Source organism: Photinus pyralis, unplaced genomic scaffold (assembly GCF_008802855.1).
Source record: "Photinus pyralis isolate 1611_PpyrPB1 unplaced genomic scaffold, Ppyr1.3 Ppyr1.4_LG1, whole genome shotgun sequence".
In the NCBI taxonomy this organism is placed as follows: domain Eukaryota; kingdom Metazoa; phylum Arthropoda; class Insecta; order Coleoptera; family Lampyridae; genus Photinus; species Photinus pyralis.
The window spans coordinates 35,683,694-35,703,517 of NW_022170249.1; the positions used below are offsets into that span (position 1 = coordinate 35,683,694).

Below are 19,824 nucleotides of genomic sequence, written 5' to 3' on the forward strand. Positions count from 1 at the left end.
TGTTTGGACCAGATAATTTGGATATTAATTTGACTCATCTGTGAGTACTTATTTTTCTTATGATCTGTTGCATTGATTTTTTTATTTGCCCGCTTTATAAATGGGTTATGTGTCTTCAAAAAGGCATTGTTAGTCTTAACTTTTCCTTACAGGGGCATCAATTCCGTGTCAATTTAAATCCCGATTTGAGATCCAGGCACAGTTTTAATTTGCTCTGTCTGATTTTACAAATTTGTGCTGACTGCTAATTTCAATTCAAAATTTGGGGAGTGATTTCAATGGAATTTACAGATTTTGATTAAGGCAGGAGAAGATTAATTGAGACTAGGAGGGCAGAATGGCCCACAGAAGAGGCTACGACTACCTACAAAGGCTCTCGAAATAAGTTGAAGAAAGCGATAAACACGAGCAGAAAGAGCAGTTGGCAGATAATATGTGAAGAACTGGATAAAGATGTTTGGAGGAAAGGATACAAGATCATAAAGAATACATCTAGGAATGAAAGCCCTACGATATGCTACAACGATGAAGCCCTCTTCCGCACAATATAAGCATTCTTCCTCAAGCAAGTTCCACCGGAGCCAGTAGAGGCAGCAATACATTTGAAGAAATTACACGGACCGAGGTATTGACGGAAGCAGGGAGATACCTTTTGGTAGATGATTAATGTCGAGGAGGATCTTTACACATAAACATTTAAAGACCGCCTGACATACATTCAAAATTGATAAACGTCAGGATCTCCCCAATTACATTCAAAATGCAAGAAGAAAATGAAGACCTTAGAGAAATTTTCAGACGTATTGCATTTTCCGAAAGAAGATCTTTCCACCCTTTGAGAGTACTCTCCTCCGACACTCCATTCTGTAGATATGTGCACTGAAAGTTTTCACATCAGCAGTAGATGTATCTCGTCCAGACATTCTACTTGCCCTTTATGAATGAATACCCTTTTCCGACACTTCGTTATATTTATATTTCCTCCAAACGATTCATTTTACCTTTGTGAGTACTCTTCTCCGACAAACCGTTTTCGAGATATTCGTTTTTAAAGGTTTAATAGGACCAACGGATATATTCCTTCAAGACCAACCGTCCCTTGTGAGTACCCTCTTCTGACAATCTGTTCTTGAGATATAAGAAATTACATCCGATCACGATAAGGGGTAGAGGAATAGGACTATGGTTGGTAGAAATTAATTCCTTTCGTTGAGACCTTTCATTACAAGACCATGAAGGATAAAACCAGCCCCCCCCTCCTTCGTTATCCAATGATCCCGAAAAGGAGTCCCGCCGGAAAGTTATAGTTTGTAGAAGCCAATAATTCATTTCGATGAGACATAGATGATTGAACGTGTATTCAGCCCTCACTCCTCTTTTAATAGTTTTATTTGGCACCACTAAAAGGATCCGTATGCAAAATTGGAGACCAATTGGTTGTCACGTGTAAAAGTTATGCACGTTTCATTTTCAAAAACAGTATCTCGAAAAATAGTAATTCATTTAAGACAACAAAATGTGATGGCCGTTTGACACATCTTCAAAGTATAGGCTACCTATTACACTGCAGCAAATGCCAGGTCCATTCCCTAAAAGTAGTTCAAAACCGGAGGACTGGGTCCGAACGGATGGACATATGGACGGACTGGTGTTAGGATGCTAAAAATGAGCTAAAAACCGAAGTCGACAGTCACTGGAATTTGGATATTTTATTGCACCACAATAGACATGTTTCACAGTATATTCGATTTCGTAAATTCACCCGCTATTTAGGTCGACGTACAAATAAAATAGACGTACGCCATCTTGAAGTATGAATTTAAAAAAAAAGACACACAAAAACCTAGATATAACCAGAAGTTCCGTGCGTTTCTGAGAAAAAACATTAAAAAAAAAGGTTACTCCTTTTTAGCATATTTGTTGTTTGGAATATTCGTATAAGCAATTTTTAGCTTTCTGTGGTAACTAACTAATGGGATTAACCAATTCGAAAGCGACCTTTTGAACACGCTGGCCGCGGAACGTTATTTAACTACGTGCGACGATATTAAAAGTTACGAGAATTTTATAGGTCACAAAGAAACTGACAATGAGTGTAATGTGATACTAATTTACCATTACATACAGCATTATTAGTGGGAAACAATAGTGTCGTAAATTTCTTTAAACTTTACGATCGTTCATGGGCAATCAATATCGATAGCACCTATGTGAAACATTATCTTTAACATACTATTCGAGATACTATCTGTTTATGAAGGTGCGGCGGTGTAGAATATACACCAAAAAACTCGGATTTCTAATATTGACCTATTTTGTGATAATAATACTTATTCCAACGGGCAATAACCACGTTAATTTACTCGAAGTGCTAACCACGTTTTCTCGTTATATGAAAGAATCGTGCATACCGTAGCTTTAAAACCATATTTTCAATGATTAATGTTAGATATAAGAATATCGAAATATATTGTTACCTATATGAAGAATTGTACCTGATATGCAATTCTATACTTTTGTTTTGAAATATCGATCAAATTGCACAATTGTTATACCATTGAAGTAATGCAAGGAAACCTACAAAATTTCAATTCGGCTCAAAGAACCAATTGACGTTAATATTTAAGGTCGTAAGTATCAGTTATAACATTAATTCTTATTTTAAGATTCTGCCAGAGTGAATTCGTTTTTCTGGTGCATGACTTCGCCTTTTCTCACCCTATCACTGTCTCTCCGAGACCTGAAAATTCGTAATTTTACCACAAAACTTTGCACTAGAAACAGATTAGGTGATAGCAAACACCCCTGCCATAACTGGACTGTGGTGCTAAGGGTCCCTGGTTCGAATCCGGGTTCGGGCATGGATATTTCTAAATGTATAGTGGGTTGTGTTGGTAGAGCAGCCTTGGCTGAAACCCCGTCCACTCAAAAATAAAGGAAAAATTAAAAAAAATAATAAAAAAAATAAATAACTACCACACATGCCGTTCATCAGAAATATGGACATTGTGCTATTCCACACGTACTGTTCGTTTCACCCTCATACAGCCTCCCCAAACAGAATCGAGATATATCGTGTTGTGATAGGATGGCTCTTTTTTACGACGACTTATTCCTTCGTATAAGTCCACTGTAGGGTAACGGCTCCTCATTGTTGCAAGGTGATGGTGAACACCGTTGGATAGGGACTCGAAACTGTAAGCTTGTAAGCTCTTCTCGAGTATCGTTTACGCACCGCGTACAAAACCGTTGTACATAAAAACAGAGATTGAACCTTAGATCATAGCGTTGTAGGGGTGTGCGGTAAATTCGCCCCGGAAAACTCGCCCCGGTAAATTCGCCCCCGAAAATTCGCCCCCGGAATATTCGCCCCCAAGTAAATTCGCCCCCGGAATATTCGCCCCCAAGTAAATTCGCCCCCGGAATATTCGCCCCCAAGTAAATTCGCCCCCGGAATGTTCGCCCCAAGTAAATTCGCCCCCAACAAATTCGCCCCCGGAATATTCGCCCCCAACAAATTCTCCTCCGAATAATTCGCGCTTAGAAGATTCGCCCCCGTAGGATTAGCCTCATAACATTTATTAACCCTCGGAAGTAATAGGTTGGTTTGGTAACATATTCCAATCCCGTAGATACCTCATTAAACTTTTTTTATCGTTATCCCTTTCAAAATTACGTAGTTCTTCACTTTGTTATTGTATCATAGTCTAATGGAAATAATGTATTTTTACCAAGAAAATATTTGGTTGGCCTACAGGAGCAAGGTACAAACTTAAAAACAGTGCGGTAATGGAGCTCATTATCAAACCGCAAACAATTGACAACGGTTCGCAGAAAAAAATTTATTCCGTTTCATCCCTCGCTATTTCATCTTGATCTTGCGATCCATAATCTAATTACACAATGACAATTTTAAACAAGATACAGTTATTTAGAAATAGCTATTTGTGTATTAAGAGCGCAAAATGATATATTGTCGATTGAAAGAGACAGTTGACGCGCGACGAAGGAGCGCGGCAATCTCTTGAAATCGACAATCAATTTGCGCTCGAATTACACACAAGATTTTTTCTACAATCGATCAGTTCACATATTTCCAGAAATTTAAATTTCTCACTCAAATCATTTTAATCTTATTCCCAAATGAAAGATGTCATTTACTCGTTGTCATTGGATACTCTGAGCAATGCATATTTGATTTATAGTTAATAATTGGGAGAGCGAGCGTTTTTTTCTATTTTGCGCTTATAAGCGACAAAGTGACATTCCTCGAAAAAGATGACGTTTGCGTTGTCAGATACGAGCGTAAATGCCTACTTTGGATATCGATTGTAGAAAAAGGTATTTAAATGTTTGTAAAATAGCACACAGGAATGATATAAATACGAAAATGTAACACGATTTTGGCTTTGGTAACACCTCAAATTAAAATAAATAAAAGAAGAAATAAATTTTATTATATAAAATATTATAAAGTATTACTTATAGTTGCTACAAATGCTATTTACCACATCAAAATGCACATCACTGCTGTGGTCCAGATAGACTGAACCACGAATATTATTATTGCATCGCGCCGGATCTGGAGAAATGATATGCCACGTCAAAACGTTTCCAAACTTTGACCATACATATATCTTTATGCCCAAAAGATTCGCGGTGGCCATTATTTCCTCGCTAGCCGCCCATGTTCCTTCAGAAGCCATCTCCGGTCTTGGGTTGTCAGCTCCTTCCGCAGACTGTGAATACTCTTCACAGATGATCCTACGGAACACTGCATGTTGTGATTGGTCACCTGTGATGGTAAAACAAATTGATCTAAAAAAGCAGTTCCCGTCCCCAACTATGCTATAAGTTTTACGTGGTGGGTTCCTTCTCGCAAAGGGAACTCCTAATGTGTTCGGAACAGTAGCCGATTTCCTAAAGAATTTTATGGGGCCCAAATTTTTGCATAAGAGCCGCTGCTCTTTCACCGATAAGGGTACGTACATTAACTCTTCTTCCATTGTTTGTACAGATTTTAACATTAAATCATTGCTGTCAGGTTCTTTAACTTGCATCGTTTCTGATTGGCATTCATTATCACCGAGATTATCACCACCTTCTTCATCTACATCTGAGTTGTCATCGCTTGAATGAGATGATTCTTTTGTAGGAACTAAACTTCCCGAGACACATGCCCCAACTGCCGCTAGATATACCAAATGTTCGTGGTTACCTTTGTAGAATTGGTACCTTTGGACTATTGTTACAATTCGACTGTCCAGGTTTTCGTATAACTTCATTCTGCAGCGCAATTTTCCTCCAACCTCCAAAGCTTTTCTGTCAAAAACTGCGTCTGATTCTGCTTCCATTAGCTTTTGTATAAATAAATAAAAGGACAGGTGTTTCCTCATGCAAATTTGCTTAAATTTTAGATGCCACCCCTCCACGGAATTTATTGTCCTGGGTAAGTTTTTTTCTACGCGGTCATAGCAATTCCATGTTGAAGGAGGAAATTTTGGGGGTATCACCTTTCTTCCGACTGTCTTCCCTTTCACGTAATTTTTTTCTAAATGAGCGCACAATGGAAGAAGTCTGGAGTCAATTGCATCGACCAAGTCATCGAAAACTTTCTGAAATAATAATAAAATAATAATAATAATAATAATAATCCACCAGGAGCTTGCATTAAAGCACAAACTCGTACCCACACGAACACAATATTACAAATATACACCAACAAACATCCTCGAAAACGACGAATTCAAATTATACTGGGATAGGACATTACACACAGACAAGACAATACCACATTAACAGACCAGACATTACACTTATTCACAAAAGAACTAACAAGACACATCTAATAGACATAGCAATACCAAACGACGCGAACCTTCTAGATAAGGAGCAAGAGAAAATTGAAAAATACACTCCACTTGCAATTGAAGTAAAAGAGGTATGGAAGATGGATCCAGTGACAATAGTACCAATGATGATATCCGTTACCGGACTAACAGCGAAAACTTTTACACGCTACTTGCACACGTTAGAACTTCCGGAATACCTGCACACCAACATGCAAAAGGCCATACTATTGAAAACGGCTAACATCGTTAGAAGGTTCCTTAACCAATGACAAGTCACATCGCTGCATGAAGACTTGGTCAAGAACCGTCTCATGTACCACAACCGCTATTAGTGTGAAAATAAACCAATTAATAATAATTTTTGCAGTGACATCATGAGGTGCATCTGACATATACCTATGTAAACAATTTTACTGCTTACCTGTATATCGGACTCGGGGACAAAAGATAGTGCAACAAGGCTGTGGAAGCCGCTTCTAAGGTCTTTTTCTTCTATCTTGTTGTAGGCTTCTTTGAGATGTGGAATTTTCTGTACTCTTCTCCATAAAATTTGAGAAAAATGGAAAAGGCATCCGGCCAGCTTAGCCTGCGGAAAGCATGCCTTAACTGCGTTGATGGCAGCCGCTTCAAAGTCGCTGGCAACGTATTCAGGACAGAGTTCTTTACCAGTTCTTTGTTTCACTTCGTCTTTTACAGCCTCGAAAAGGACTTTATACGACTGTTCATCTTTACTGCTCATTAGGCTGTATACGCACGGGAGGAATTTGTTAAAAAAGTCACAATGAATGGTGTAAAGTTGATAAGCGATATTTGGAACTGTAGAAAATGTTCCATCAATGATATAAAACTTCGCGTTTACCAGTTGACGTAAGCCATCGTTGGAACAAAATATCAATTGACGGTTTTTGTCTTGAGCGCCAGAATCAAAAATTAACCATCTTCCACCATTAAACGATGAAAATTGGACAGGTAGTTCATCCGGAACTGCATAAATGTCTTTGGGCTGTTTATCATACCCTTGGGATTGGGCATTTCTAATGGTTCTCTTCAAAGATTCCTTATGTGGCAACTTTGAAATTACTTCAAGGTCTGGGTTATGTTCAACCATCTTTTTTAAGTAAATTTCGGAAGGCATTGTTTGAGGATGCTGTTTAGCTGCCATTTTCATGTTTGCCGTTATCACTTTAGAATGTGCTGAACCCCAATCGGAACCATGGCTATGATTGGGTATTGGACCTCTAGCAATTGCCTCTTCATTTGGCGTAAGCCAAAGTCTGGCCTGACAAGTGCTACCTAGAATCTTCGTACCTGCTCGAAAGCGACATCTCCACGCTGATGTTCCATCTTTCAGTTGTTTTCCGAAAACATACATAAAACCATCATGCACTAAGCATTTCTTGCCTCTTTCAGTTGTTGTGAAATTCGGCATGGTATTCGTTGAGAAGGTGTACAGAATCTGCTTTAAGAATGCTGCTGTCGTGTTTTTATTCTCACTTATAGATTCGTACGAGTTCCAAAGATGTGAAGTACAAAGAGTGGTTATTGTCTGAAGACGAGACATACAAACATTCCTCTCTCAGTTACATTTGAACGTAGGCGTCCTTCGAGACAGGATTACACATTGTCTTTGAAATTTTTAAGCAACCGATGCATTTTCCCGATTAAATAAATATTTGCAAAAATGACAATATTTGGAACTCAATACGGCGAGACTGGCAACTCGAAATTGTTCATATTCAATCGTCTTTCACCTGTAAAAGGCTGATTCAACGGTTCAACGTCAACCGTATGTTTACAATACATTTTACAACAAATTGCGTTTACAAAGGAGTCGAATTACTCATTTATGGATGTATTGAAATGTTTTTTTCATCAATGTATAAACAAAGGGTGATTCTTTCTTTAGACTTACATTTGAAAATTGGTCCAGATTTGATGTAGGTACCTAAATTAGTGTTGAAAAACACCAACTTAGGTGAAGTTTGCTGAAGTATCAAATCATAATTAAAATAATCTAAAAAAATCTAACTCGAAACTCCCATTTCTTTAAAATATTAAAAAAAGTTGGCTGATATATATATTAGTTAAGTAGGAATTAGTCTGCTACGGTACTCTTGTACTCGTTTCAAATTCATCCCGTCGGATCAAACTTAAATTTGAGAATTTTGATTTTCAATCAAATAAACTCTTCGTCTATTAGGATTGTAATATTTAAAATCTTATAAAATCGTGCACAACATTCGGTTTTTTAAGTAAATCTAACTACCTAATTAAAAAATAATGCAAAACTTACCAGCACCACGTGAAACCGATCTTCTTCAATACTCAAAACTATTTTTTTTCCCACAGGTTTATACCAAACTCCGAAAGTTAAAAAAAACACCGTAGAATATAATCGTTACCTAACCAAAAATCAAAGTTCGTATTCGCGCCAAAATATAACAAGTAGGAACATAAAAAGTTTCAAAACACATCCATCACCAATGACCAAACGAGCCATCAAACGTTCTGTTAGGAAGAAATTAAGAAGCTAACAACTCAGTCAATCAAAAATGTCATTTAAATTAGATTATAATATATTACCTTCTTTTGTAATACAAGAATTAAAGTGGATTTTCCATATGTCATGTCTGAAATAATAGAAGTCATTAAGTCATTTTGAATACAGGATTTATTTTCTTTGGATGTCAAATCCTTTGCAAATCACCCTTACTTGATTCAACCTTATCTTAATAGCCTATTCATATTTTAGTTAACAGGATTAATAAATCTTATGGGGCGAATCCTACAGAAGCGGAATCGCCGGGGGCGAATCTTCCAGAAGCGAATTTGTCCGGGGCGAACTTGCCGGGGGCGAATTTTCCGGGGCGAATCTTACGGAGGCGAATAGTCCTGGGGCGAATTTACGTGGGGGCGAATTTTCTTGGGGGCGAATTTTCTTGGGGGCGAATTTTCTTGGGGGCGAATTTTCCGGGGCGAATCTTACGGAGGCGAATAGTCCGGGGGCGAATTTACTTGGGGGCGAGTTTTCGTGGGGGCGAATATTCCGGGGGCGAATTTTCAGGGGCGAATTTACCGGGGCGAATTTTCGGGGGCGAATCATCCTACGATCGTTGTAGGACCGATAGTACATACCTAAATCCTTTTTCCATTTGGGAAAATGGACTAAAATAACAAGTTACTTTAACTTCGTCCTGTTTTTCTAGGATAACTAAACTTTTCATTTGAAATTCTCACTAAATAAATAGAAGATTTTGATGAATTATTATTATTCTCACTTCACAATTATTTTATAGACATTCCACAAAATATCAAAATCAATAAAGTCAACGTGGTTAGCTTTAACATTATACGTAATATTAAACTTCAGTGCGCCGATTTTGGAGTTATTAGGGAACATGTGAAACCCTTAGCTACCCTCACACCGTAGGGTGCGAGGATTTGGTATAATTACCAGCAAACACCTTCCGAATGTAAGATTAGGGATATCGCAAAGTACCCTGAGTGGAAAAAAATCTGAGCAGTATTCAGATCAACACCAAAAGGGGTGTAAGTGTAACGTCTCTTATCTATAGAGAACGAACTTAATCCTAGCAAATCTCAACACGGCATTGTGCATAAGCATACAAAATAAGCCATTATCGCTTTAAATTTGACTTCTGAATTACATTAATAAAACTAATGCCTATGCGAGAAAAGAGCAATCGGTAAATTTGCCCGTTTTGGAATGATAGATACCATTTCAGTTTCCTAAGAAGGATTGAAGCGTATCACCAACGATCTAAAGGAGAATAGTTACGTACATTAGAGGTACTTGAAAACCGAGCCTACAATAAGACGTGTTCGTTAGATCCCATCTGGCCCTTTTCTACGTCCCTTGAAGAAAAATCTTTTTACGACAGCTGCTACGATGATGCTCTTAGTTTCGCGCCTCATTTACTACCTAACCTCTGCCATCATTCATACGAGGCTACCGCAATAAGCTCCGCATTCTGACTTTATAATTGAGTGTAGGTAAATATATCATCGTGTGTGTAATGTATACGTCTGGCTTATTTAAGCCCGGGATTACGATCACGCAGAATAAATTGAATATATATGAAATTTTTCTATGTAAATAACCGTCGAGACGCATTCTTACATTTCCACGCTCACGTCACATAAATGATAATTGACGATGGTAGTTTTAGAGCTACCGTTGCTATTAATTACGAGCGAGAGTAGAACCAGAAGAATTTAAAGCATTACATCGAATAGAAACAGAAAACATTTCGCTCCAGAGACGTATAAATGTTTATACCTGACAGCCTGCAGACGCTTGTAATACAAAATCAACGTCATATAAACATAAGCCTTTTTTGCGCAGATGTTCCCATTACAAATAATTTAATGAAATATACCGACGGTATGCGCTGGAACGATTCCAACTGTTTTGTATACATTTTTTGTTCTTCAGTAGTTGCAGGCCGTAGATCTCGGTCTTCCTTTGATCCTAAGGGAATGTAGAAATAATGTGCGTACTCTGTTCGCGGGTAATTTACTACAACGATGTATTAATCAGAGCACCCCTAATATATTTCTCTAGAAAACTGAAAGTGTTCACATTCGTATGGACTATATTTATTACCTGTGATAAAGGCGCATTAAAGTTTCAATGAACAGCATATTTTTCTTACAATCTTAGTTGTGGTGCAGTCCTTTACCCTTCGTTTCCATCAATTTCCACAGCTTTGCCTACTTACTATGGTAGCTCCCTCCGTCTTTAAAGTTAAATTGCGTGTTGAAATTCCTCGTGTATCTGGAGATATCGTACTGTTATTATAATAAATAAATTGAAGAAAAGTACGATGATTTGTTTAAAACTAATCCGAAATACCTATACGTGCGCCAAAATCTTATTTCATCAAGAAGGTGACAGTTTTATACATACATGTGCTAAGACTTCACTTCTAGCATATAAATTGGGTTTTACAATTTTTGTTGCTTTACACATCATGTTCTTCATGAGCTTGACATAATCAATACCTTTGCCAGTCATTCTTATAATGCAGCTTTAAATAAATGGATTATTTTCGATTCGTACTTAGTAAATGGTTATAGAGGAACCGAAAACAAGTTCTCGAAAGAAATATGCAATTCTCACAGCTTAGCCCTTCTGGTCGACCCTATTGACCCTCCTCCATCTCACGGAGAGCTGAGCACTGAAAATAGCTCGAAATGGATGAAAGAATGGGATGTAGCGATCTTACGGACGAGGTTACAAAGATGGAAGGAGGTACAGGGACCTAGGCTCAAAGCTCTAATCCCGGAGCTCCGGATTTGAGTGACTCAGAACGTGAATTTGTACACCTGAAGCAGAGATAAAGGAAATCCTTGGAAAGCTAAACACATGGCCGGATCTAATTCGTCAAGAAAAAGTTTTTGAAACAGTCGAGAAACTTCGCGCGATAATTGCGGCGCACGAAAAGAAGGAAGTGGTAAAGAAACCGACTCAAGAAGACGGGTACTGGAAAAGCGGAAATCGTGTCGTGGTGACATGCGCCTACGATTTGGTAACACACATTAATCAAACTGCAAAATCTCAAAAAAGAATTCGTTCTAAAATAATCACAGCAATAAATACCCAAAATCACAGAAATATGAGCTTAGGCTTAAGGTCGGTCAATTTATTAGATAGATACAGGATGTTCTTAAATATGATGGCTTATTTTATGACTAAAGGTTCATTTAAACATAGGTCCACAAATGCTTCGTTATCGATCTACAGGGTGTTAAAAATTCAAAATGTTTTAAGTGTTTTCTTTATGTCTTCTTCAGTTTTTGAGATATTTCGTTCAAATTTGAAATATAAGTTTCGCTGAAGGCCTGACATAATTGGTCATGTCAATGGTAGAATGTACAGGGTGTGTTTCCAGAGGTCATGTTCCATTTTTTTTACCTCTGAACTTTTTTCGATATCATAATTATTACTACCCAGTACAAGTGCAAGGACCACTTATCAATTTCACAGAAAGTATAAAACGTGTTCAAAGCGGAACCTCTATTAATTAATTGAGCTACGAAAGTGATTAAATCAAAACGATTCCTTTAAAATTGTCCCGAAAATATATATGTACGTAGCATGCTTAAAAAAGAGGAACATATAAAAAATTACAGGTATCCGCATTCAAAGAATGATCCACAATCCTATATTTAAAGGAATTTCTCCTTTATTTGTTGAATAATGGATACTTTAATTTAATCATCTAATTAGGACATAATTAGCAGAGGTACAAAGGGGACCTTTAATTTCGCCAGAAGGTATGAGGTGCAATCTAAGCTAAGATTTAGATCACTGAAAAATTCATGACGTCACACAAATATTTTTTCCAATTTGGCACTTTTCTATAAAAGATTAAAAAAAGAACTATCCGTACGAATAATGCGCTTAGATTGTAAATTGCCAAAAACCATGTAGATCGGACAAATAGAAATAATTATAATTAGTAATTATAATTAGTAATTAGTCCAGGGAATAGAGGGTTTTAACTTGCAAAACGAGAAGTAGTTCCAATTTTTTTTGCATGTCATAGACAGTCATCTGGAGGTTAAGAATCTAAGTTTTCGACCTTCCACCCCTTGTGCTTCCCCCGTACCATCCCCCAAAACCCCTGAAATTTGGTTGGTTTCTTAGTTTTTCAATCATATCTTTGTAATGGTTCACTTTAGAAAAAAATATTGTCATCAGAAATTGTAGATCATAAAATTCTACACAACTTTGACAAAAACTACTTCTTTGTGAAATGTTTATTAAAAAAGATATGGAGCTTGAGAGTTGGTTATATTTTTAAGAATTCTGAAATTTTATCTCTATAATTAAGAGTTTTATGAGAAAATATCTTGAATTTATCGTGGTATAAATCCCTCTACCCTGCACCCTTACCAAAGGGCATGCATAATAATGAAACTTGCAACCCTTACTAGTGAAGATATTTGAATTACTGTGAGATTATAGCGCTTTCTAATATACTTTTGAAATTAAAAAATTATCTCACTTCAGTTCAGTTTCACCCCCCCCCCTCCGCTCGGTAGGAATAGATATTTAAACGCTCTTGTGGCGATTGTGAAGTTAGTCAGAGAGTAGAACGCTTATTACATATATTTTCTATTCCTCTTTAAATATCTATTTCTACCTCGGTTGTGGGGGGGGGGGGGAGGATAGGAAGTATGAAGCTGAACTGAAGTGAGATAATTTTTTTGTTTCAAACGTATATTACAAAGCCCTACAATCTCACAGTGATTCAAATATCCCCACTAACAAGGGTTGAAAGTTGAATTATTATGCATCCCCTTTGGTAAGGGTGCAGCGTAGGGGGATTTATACCATGATAAGTTCGAGATATTTTCTCATAAAACTTTTAATTATAGAGATAAAGTATAAAATTTGGTTAAAACATCTACATGCAAATTTTAGAATTCTTAAAAATATAAGCAACTCTGATGCTCTATATAGTTTTTAATAAACATTTCACAAAAAAGTGGTGTATATGAAAGTTGTGTAGAATTTTATAGTCTACAATTTCTGATAACAATATTTTTTGGTAAAATGAACCTATAAAAAGGTATGATTAAAAAACTAAAAACCAACCAAATTTCTTTGGTTTTAAGGGTGGTACGGGGGAAGCACAAGGGGTGGGAGGTCGAAAACCACCAGATATTCTTTCATGACATGCAAAAAAAATTGGAACTACTTCTCGTTTTGCAGGAAATGGTCCATTTTCAGTCTCTATTTCCTGGACTAAATCCTTTATATTCGTTTTATCAACGGATCTAATTATATCCAAAATTATGATAAATATCAAAAATCAAAATCCATAGGAATAATCTGTACTCCTACAATATTCAACATTGACCTAATATTGAAAGCAACTGTACAACTGTAATTTTTATAAAATATTTTGTCTTACATGCCTTTTCCTCGCGAAATATGGAGGCTTCTATAAAATCACCTGCGGTGTGGGCCCGATTCTGAGGAACATTTTCTGCGACCGAGATGAGTTGAAACATTCGGAAGTGCCCTATGCGATTGACCTTGGGCTGACCATTAAAGACATAAATTTGAAAGCGTTAATGGCTGCGGAAACAGAGGTGGTGCGACTGGTGTGTGGCAGGAAGGCAAAATCGAACGTTGTGCACGGCACTGTAATCTGGAAATAAGGCTATAGGATATTGTTGTACAAACAACTTGACGTAGACATTATTTCGGCTTAAACGCCAATAATAATGACAGGACATCCTAGATGTAAGAATATTTCAATTTTTAAGTGTAAATCCGGTGGTTTTTTATAAATAAATACAAAGTAGGTTTATTTTACTTGAATTTATATTTCCGTATTTGTGGTGTAAGAAGTTTAACTCATGTTTTCTGGTTACGGAGTTGAAAAAGTAATGAAACGTTAAAAGTTTCTACCGTCCGAACAGCTACCAAAATTTGTCATCTCATTCATCAAGCTAGTTTTGTCATCTAATTCTGTGTTATAAAGCAAACTGAAGTTCAGAAGCGTTTATGTGTGAGTTATCGTCTACACAGATTGTTGTCATGCTGCCCTTGAACTCAATATGTGACTTTACATATAAGCGTATTTTGGGCAATCACTCCAACAAACTGCATCTATGAAACAATGTTAAATCGAAGTATGAATATTATGAAAGTTTTCTTTATTAACTTAACTTTTTATTCGCCTGTTTTCATTTTGACTACCTATACATACTTATCTATTTCTGCCTGCGTGTTAGTTAACATTCCTAATTTATCTTTAGTCAAGACGCTATCATGCGAACAATTAGTCAAAACCAATTTTTACCACTAAATTACTCACAGCAAAGCAGAATTTTGAATCCATATTTTATCAACAGTGAAGCGCATATTTTAACCAATGCATTTATCATTGATTCTTATCATTAAAGTACCCCCTTTGACGACTTTATTCTATGCTACTCCATCAAAGAATTTTGTCGTCCGTTTAATTAAATTTAATCAGTCTTAATTAATTTATAGACTTAAGTCGCTTCCGTGTAAAGTTTAATCCCTTGGAAGTGACCTGTAGTTGGGTGTCCGAATGATATAATAATCGGTAATCGTTTTCAATTAAATAATTAATAATAATCTTTCGATAGATAGGTTTCATTATGTTTCGTTCATTCAAACTAATTACTATTACTAAGTCAAATAGAGTGAAATAAATTAACCGATACCTTCATAGATTGAAACGTAGAGGAAATCCTGTACTGTCAATACGTCACTCTATGGTAAATAACCAAATAACCTCAAGTACAAATGCGCTTTCTGTTGTGTATCCGAATTATGGGCTCATTCTGAATGAACGGTAAAGAAGAGAGGAACTATACACAAGTTCTCTTCCCAATAATATAAAACTAGCGTTTCTTTTATTTTAAAATCAATAAAAGAAAGGTATGTAAATTGAAAATAATTGACAAAAATTCTGCAAATACCTAAAGCAACGAATGTGTGTTTATTGAACAATAAACAAATCATTTCCCAACACAAATATTTTAATTAAATCGGAATGTGTGTGGTACAACAAATTTTAATTAAATTAATTAACATTTTTACATGCCGCACGTATGGTGTATAGTATGGGTTGATTGCAACTGAACTTCAAGCATCAAATGTAAATTAAATTACACGGTCAGCTGTATTAGAAAAAATGTTCGATAAGTACCTACCTATGAGAAGTCTTTCACACAGTCTTAATTTACTTTGGAAAAATTACCAGAGGATTACAGATGAGAGTGAAGGGAAATAATTCCGGCACTAAGTGGCATTAATCTTACCTATACTGACGTGAATGCTTCACGTAATGGTTACGTATAAATTAAGGTTTTTTTCAAATTCCTCCAGATCACAATACAATTTAATCTTTCTAATAATCATAAAATTCGTTTTGTTGCTCGTTCATCGTGCGCAATTACTTTGTGTGTTATTGTTTAACGCACCCCAATAATGAACAATAAATCTTTAATTGTTCACTGGCGGCTAGGAGAATGCTAATTCACTTTTAATCATTTGTAGTTTTAATTAATGTCGCCGATGCTAGCTTGACAGAGTCAAATTCAATTAACTGTAATTACCTTGAACAGTAGTAGTTTAGGGTAATTAACCAGCTCCCGATTGGAAGTAGACATGCATCTGTCTACAGAAAAATTCTTTCTCATTTACAATTTCTGTGCGTGGAGTTACGATCAAAACGCAATTACGGTAGCAAACTATCGAGAAAAAAGGCAAATTTTTAATAGCGAATTGAAATTAACAGCGTTAAAAATGGCGGCATAAATGAAATTAAAAAGGGGTACATATCAATTAATTGTTTTTACAGTGTCCAGATGTTTGGACATTTTATCCCATAAATATTAATGTCCGTCCGTATAGAGAGACGTAATTATGGGAATGTGCGTGCAGCGTGCTATTCAATTAATGCAGCGATAAATCAAAGGACAAATTTCACACGCGCTCAAGAGAATGTTTTCGGTGCTTTCGCCCTTTCGGGGATGTTAAGGAAATACTACGATCCGGTTGAAAATAATAAAAATTAATCGTTGTGTTAACGTAACTTGATTACTATGGCAAATTGCGTTTGAATATGAAGTTCGGGTCACTACGAGGAATTAGCACGCAGCAGGTAGAAAAGTCAATAATTTTAATAGATTTCTATTTTGTAGGTCACGCTATTTCAAAAAAGACGGATATTGCGATCCTTCTATTAATAGTTGAGTACATTCTGACATTTTTTACTGTGGCAAAAATGTATCCAACATAATTCGTACTAAGTATAACCCATGTTTGAAGTAGTGTGTTCTTGCATTTTTGGTAATTGTAAATTTAAATTATACTTTAATAAACAGAAGTAGTTCTTGTTCAAATATAAGGAAATCGTCCTCCCTTGTATTTGTATCAGGTATATTAATTGTAACTATTATAAGACTATACCGACCCGTTGATTCAATCCCGACAACCTCTGTGTTAATTATAATCGTTTCTCAGCACCGAGTGTGATGTCGGGGTCCAACGACATAGGAAAAATCAACCTTTCTAATATTTTCAAAATTCTGTTTCCGGAATTAATGTATTTCACACTTGTTAATGACAGAAAAAGTGATCCAATAATGTATTATCGCATTTATTTTATCCCATTACTTTGTGTCAATCAGAATTTGTTTCAAATCGAAGCTCCATTTTACAGTCAATTTCGGGGCGGTATTTTTTTCGTGTATTCAAATGCCCCACCGCCCTAGTATAGAAGCTGCGATTTGATTACAATTTTCGCAAATCATGTCAATTTTTCAGTTACACGTAGATACAAAACCTCTAGCAATTATGGCAAGAAAGTGAGAAATCTCTTTGATCGAAGTTACAAAGAATCGCATAAGCTTTTCAGTAGAGGAATTTCTTGCCACTCGAATTCGGAAACCAGACTTTTAATCCGGTTCATATTCAATAGCACTGATGCTTGAATTCTTAGAAATCGATTGGTGGATGTTTGGCATCGCTATCTCTTTTCGTTCTCGTTTCAAAAATGCGCTAAAAATGTGCTATTGTTTGCGTTTTGTCCGTCCGTCCGCCCGGACCCACTTCTGAGGTGTTGAACTACTTTTAAAGCAATTGTCCTAGGAGCCTGGAATTTTTTGCAATAAGTAGCCCATACCTTGAAGGTGTTACAGATGGCCTTCAAACTTTGTTGTCCTAAGATATGCTGTTTCTGAAAGTAAAAGGTGTATAACTTTTACATGGGACAATTTGTCTCAGATTTTGCATATGCACGCCTCTAGTGCCATGTAAACACTTTCGAAAATGGGAGGGGGGGGGCTTTATCCTTCATGGTACTCTAATGAAAAGTCCTAGGAAAAGTCTCATCGAAAGGAATTAGTTTTTACAAACCACAACTGTCTTACGCGATTTATTTTAAAGATCAGTGGGTGACAAGGGACACGGTCAACTCGCCAAGGGCGACTCGCCACCGGACTACTCGCCACCGGCTCACCGACCGACTAGCCAACGAGACAACTCGCCACCGCGCGCCAACGAACGACTCGCCACTGCGAGAACTCGCCAATGGAATATTTTTCCCTGTTTAATGTGTCATACAAATGCATCCCACAAATGCAATAGTCAATTTCCCTAATTTTGTAAACAAAGTTTATCGAAAAATTGTAGTCAATATTTGAATGAAGACCCAACCGCCTATACCTGTTTCTATTACTGCATTTTGATATAACGACATCTTCTGCAAATTATTATTTGAACAGAAAATTTGACAATCACATCGTTATTTGAACGACACATTAAACAGGGAAAAATATTTCGTTGGCCAGTTGTCGCAGTGGCGAGTTGTCGCATTGGCGAGTTGTCACGGTGGCGAGTTGTCCCGTTAGCGAGTTGTCGCGTTGGCGAGTTGTCGCATTGGCGAGTCAGTCGGTACGAGTGGTCCAGTGGCAAGTCGCCCTTGGCGAGTCGACGCGTACCGCAAGGGGGAGTTGGTGCAGTAATCAGTGTTATCTTTCATGGTACTCTAATTAAACGTCTCAACGAAATGAACTGTTTGCTATCAACTACCGTCCTTCTCTCTTACCCCTTATCAAAACTGAGGGGGATCTATTGACAGTTCTACAGCCAACGGTCCAAAGATGTACTAACTGTTTAGAATACAAAAGACGACGAGACAAGTCCAGTCCACAAAGAGTGATAAAACAAGTCATGTGGTAAGATCATAGGAAGAATAAGTGTCTACCAGATTTAATTTACACCACTCAAGTGAGATTTTCTCGGAAAAATCACTGAAACTCTGGCCGTATTTTTCGATTTCCACAAAAAAACCAATAGGATTTCAGATCTACTCATTTGCATCAAAATTGAGACTTGTAAATTGAGGTCGAAAGAGTTTCACACATGCACATATTTAAAAAAATCGCATTTTCAGAATCCAGAAATTCGGCTATTAAGGGGATGGACAATCTTGACTTTTCAAAAAAAAAGTTTTTTCGAACGTTAACTTGCAATGTTGATAAATTGCAAGCACGTAACATTTTTAACTTCACAGGAGCGTAATGCTAACCCTTTTGTAGTACCGCAATTGCAGAAATTTCACCACGCAAAATCGTACACCTTTTTACAAGGTTTTTAGCGCATTTTTTAAGAGTTAAAAAATGTTTTTGCGTTTTGTTCGTCTGTCTGTCTGTCCCGACCCACTTCTGCGGTTTTGAACTACTTTTAGGGGAATTATTCTAGAGGCCTGGATTTTTTTGCAATTTTTTTTTCGTATAAGGAGGGAGGGAAGGTGCTCTCAAAGGGTGTAAAGATCTTCTAGACGAGACACGTGTACTGGCGATGTGATTTAAATGTACATATCTCGAAAATGTAGGACCTAAAAAGGGAAAATGGGATATTTTTGAGAATTTCTTTAACCTCTTAATTCTTATTGCATTATATAGGTATCGTAGATTTGGAATGTATGCCAGGCGACTTTTAAATGTTTATGTGTAAAGATCCCCTCCCCATAATATACTTGTTTTCAATCAATGTGACCCAGTTATTGTTACATATTTCGAATTCTAATTTCAATCCTTTTTTGTAGCATTCGTACCCGAGTGACTAAGCTTCGGCCATAATAGTATATTGAAAGACAAGTGTTACAATGCGACCTATTGTAATACGACTATCTCGTGGCACGAGTGGCGACGCGAAGCGTAGCCACGAGTGTCCGCAAGATAGGAGTATTACAATAAAGCATTGTAACACGCGTTTTTCATACTATTTTTTCTATTTCGGTGCTTTAATTAATTTAAAAAACCATTATCAGAAACTATAGGGAACATTAGAACTAACATGTTTTACGTTGGGAACACTTTTTATGCCGTTAAGTTTTAGGTTGGCAGCGTAGTAAGACTGGCATTTTGAAGTTCAAACATGGAAGTACCC

The 19,824-nt window shown here is 36.8% G+C and overlaps 1 protein-coding gene across 1 annotated transcript; it reads right to left on the reverse strand.

Moving 5' to 3' along the window:
- Positions 1-4,313: 4,313 nt before the first annotated feature.
- LOC116160624 lies at positions 4,314-7,674 on the reverse strand. Its single transcript, XM_031473870.1, has 2 exons — positions 6,274-7,674; positions 4,314-5,615 (listed from the first exon to the last, which is right to left on the reverse strand). The coding sequence occupies exons 1-2, from the start codon at positions 7,411-7,413 to the stop codon at positions 4,479-4,481; spliced, it is 2,277 nt and encodes a 758-aa protein (XP_031329730.1). The 5' UTR covers positions 7,414-7,674; the 3' UTR covers positions 4,314-4,478.
- Between the last annotated feature and the right edge of the window lie 12,150 nt (positions 7,675-19,824).

What these genes read in the sequence shown, in the direction of transcription:
- LOC116160624 (XM_031473870.1), bottom strand. Translation starts at nt 7,413, where the DNA reads ATGTCTCGTCTTCAGACAATAACCACTCTTTGTACTTCACATCTTTGG. An exon ending in TCCCCGAGTCCGATATACAG is followed by an intron (nt 5,616 to 6,273) that starts GTAAGCAGTAAA and finishes TTATTATTTCAG; the next exon opens with AAAGTTTTCGATGACTTGGT.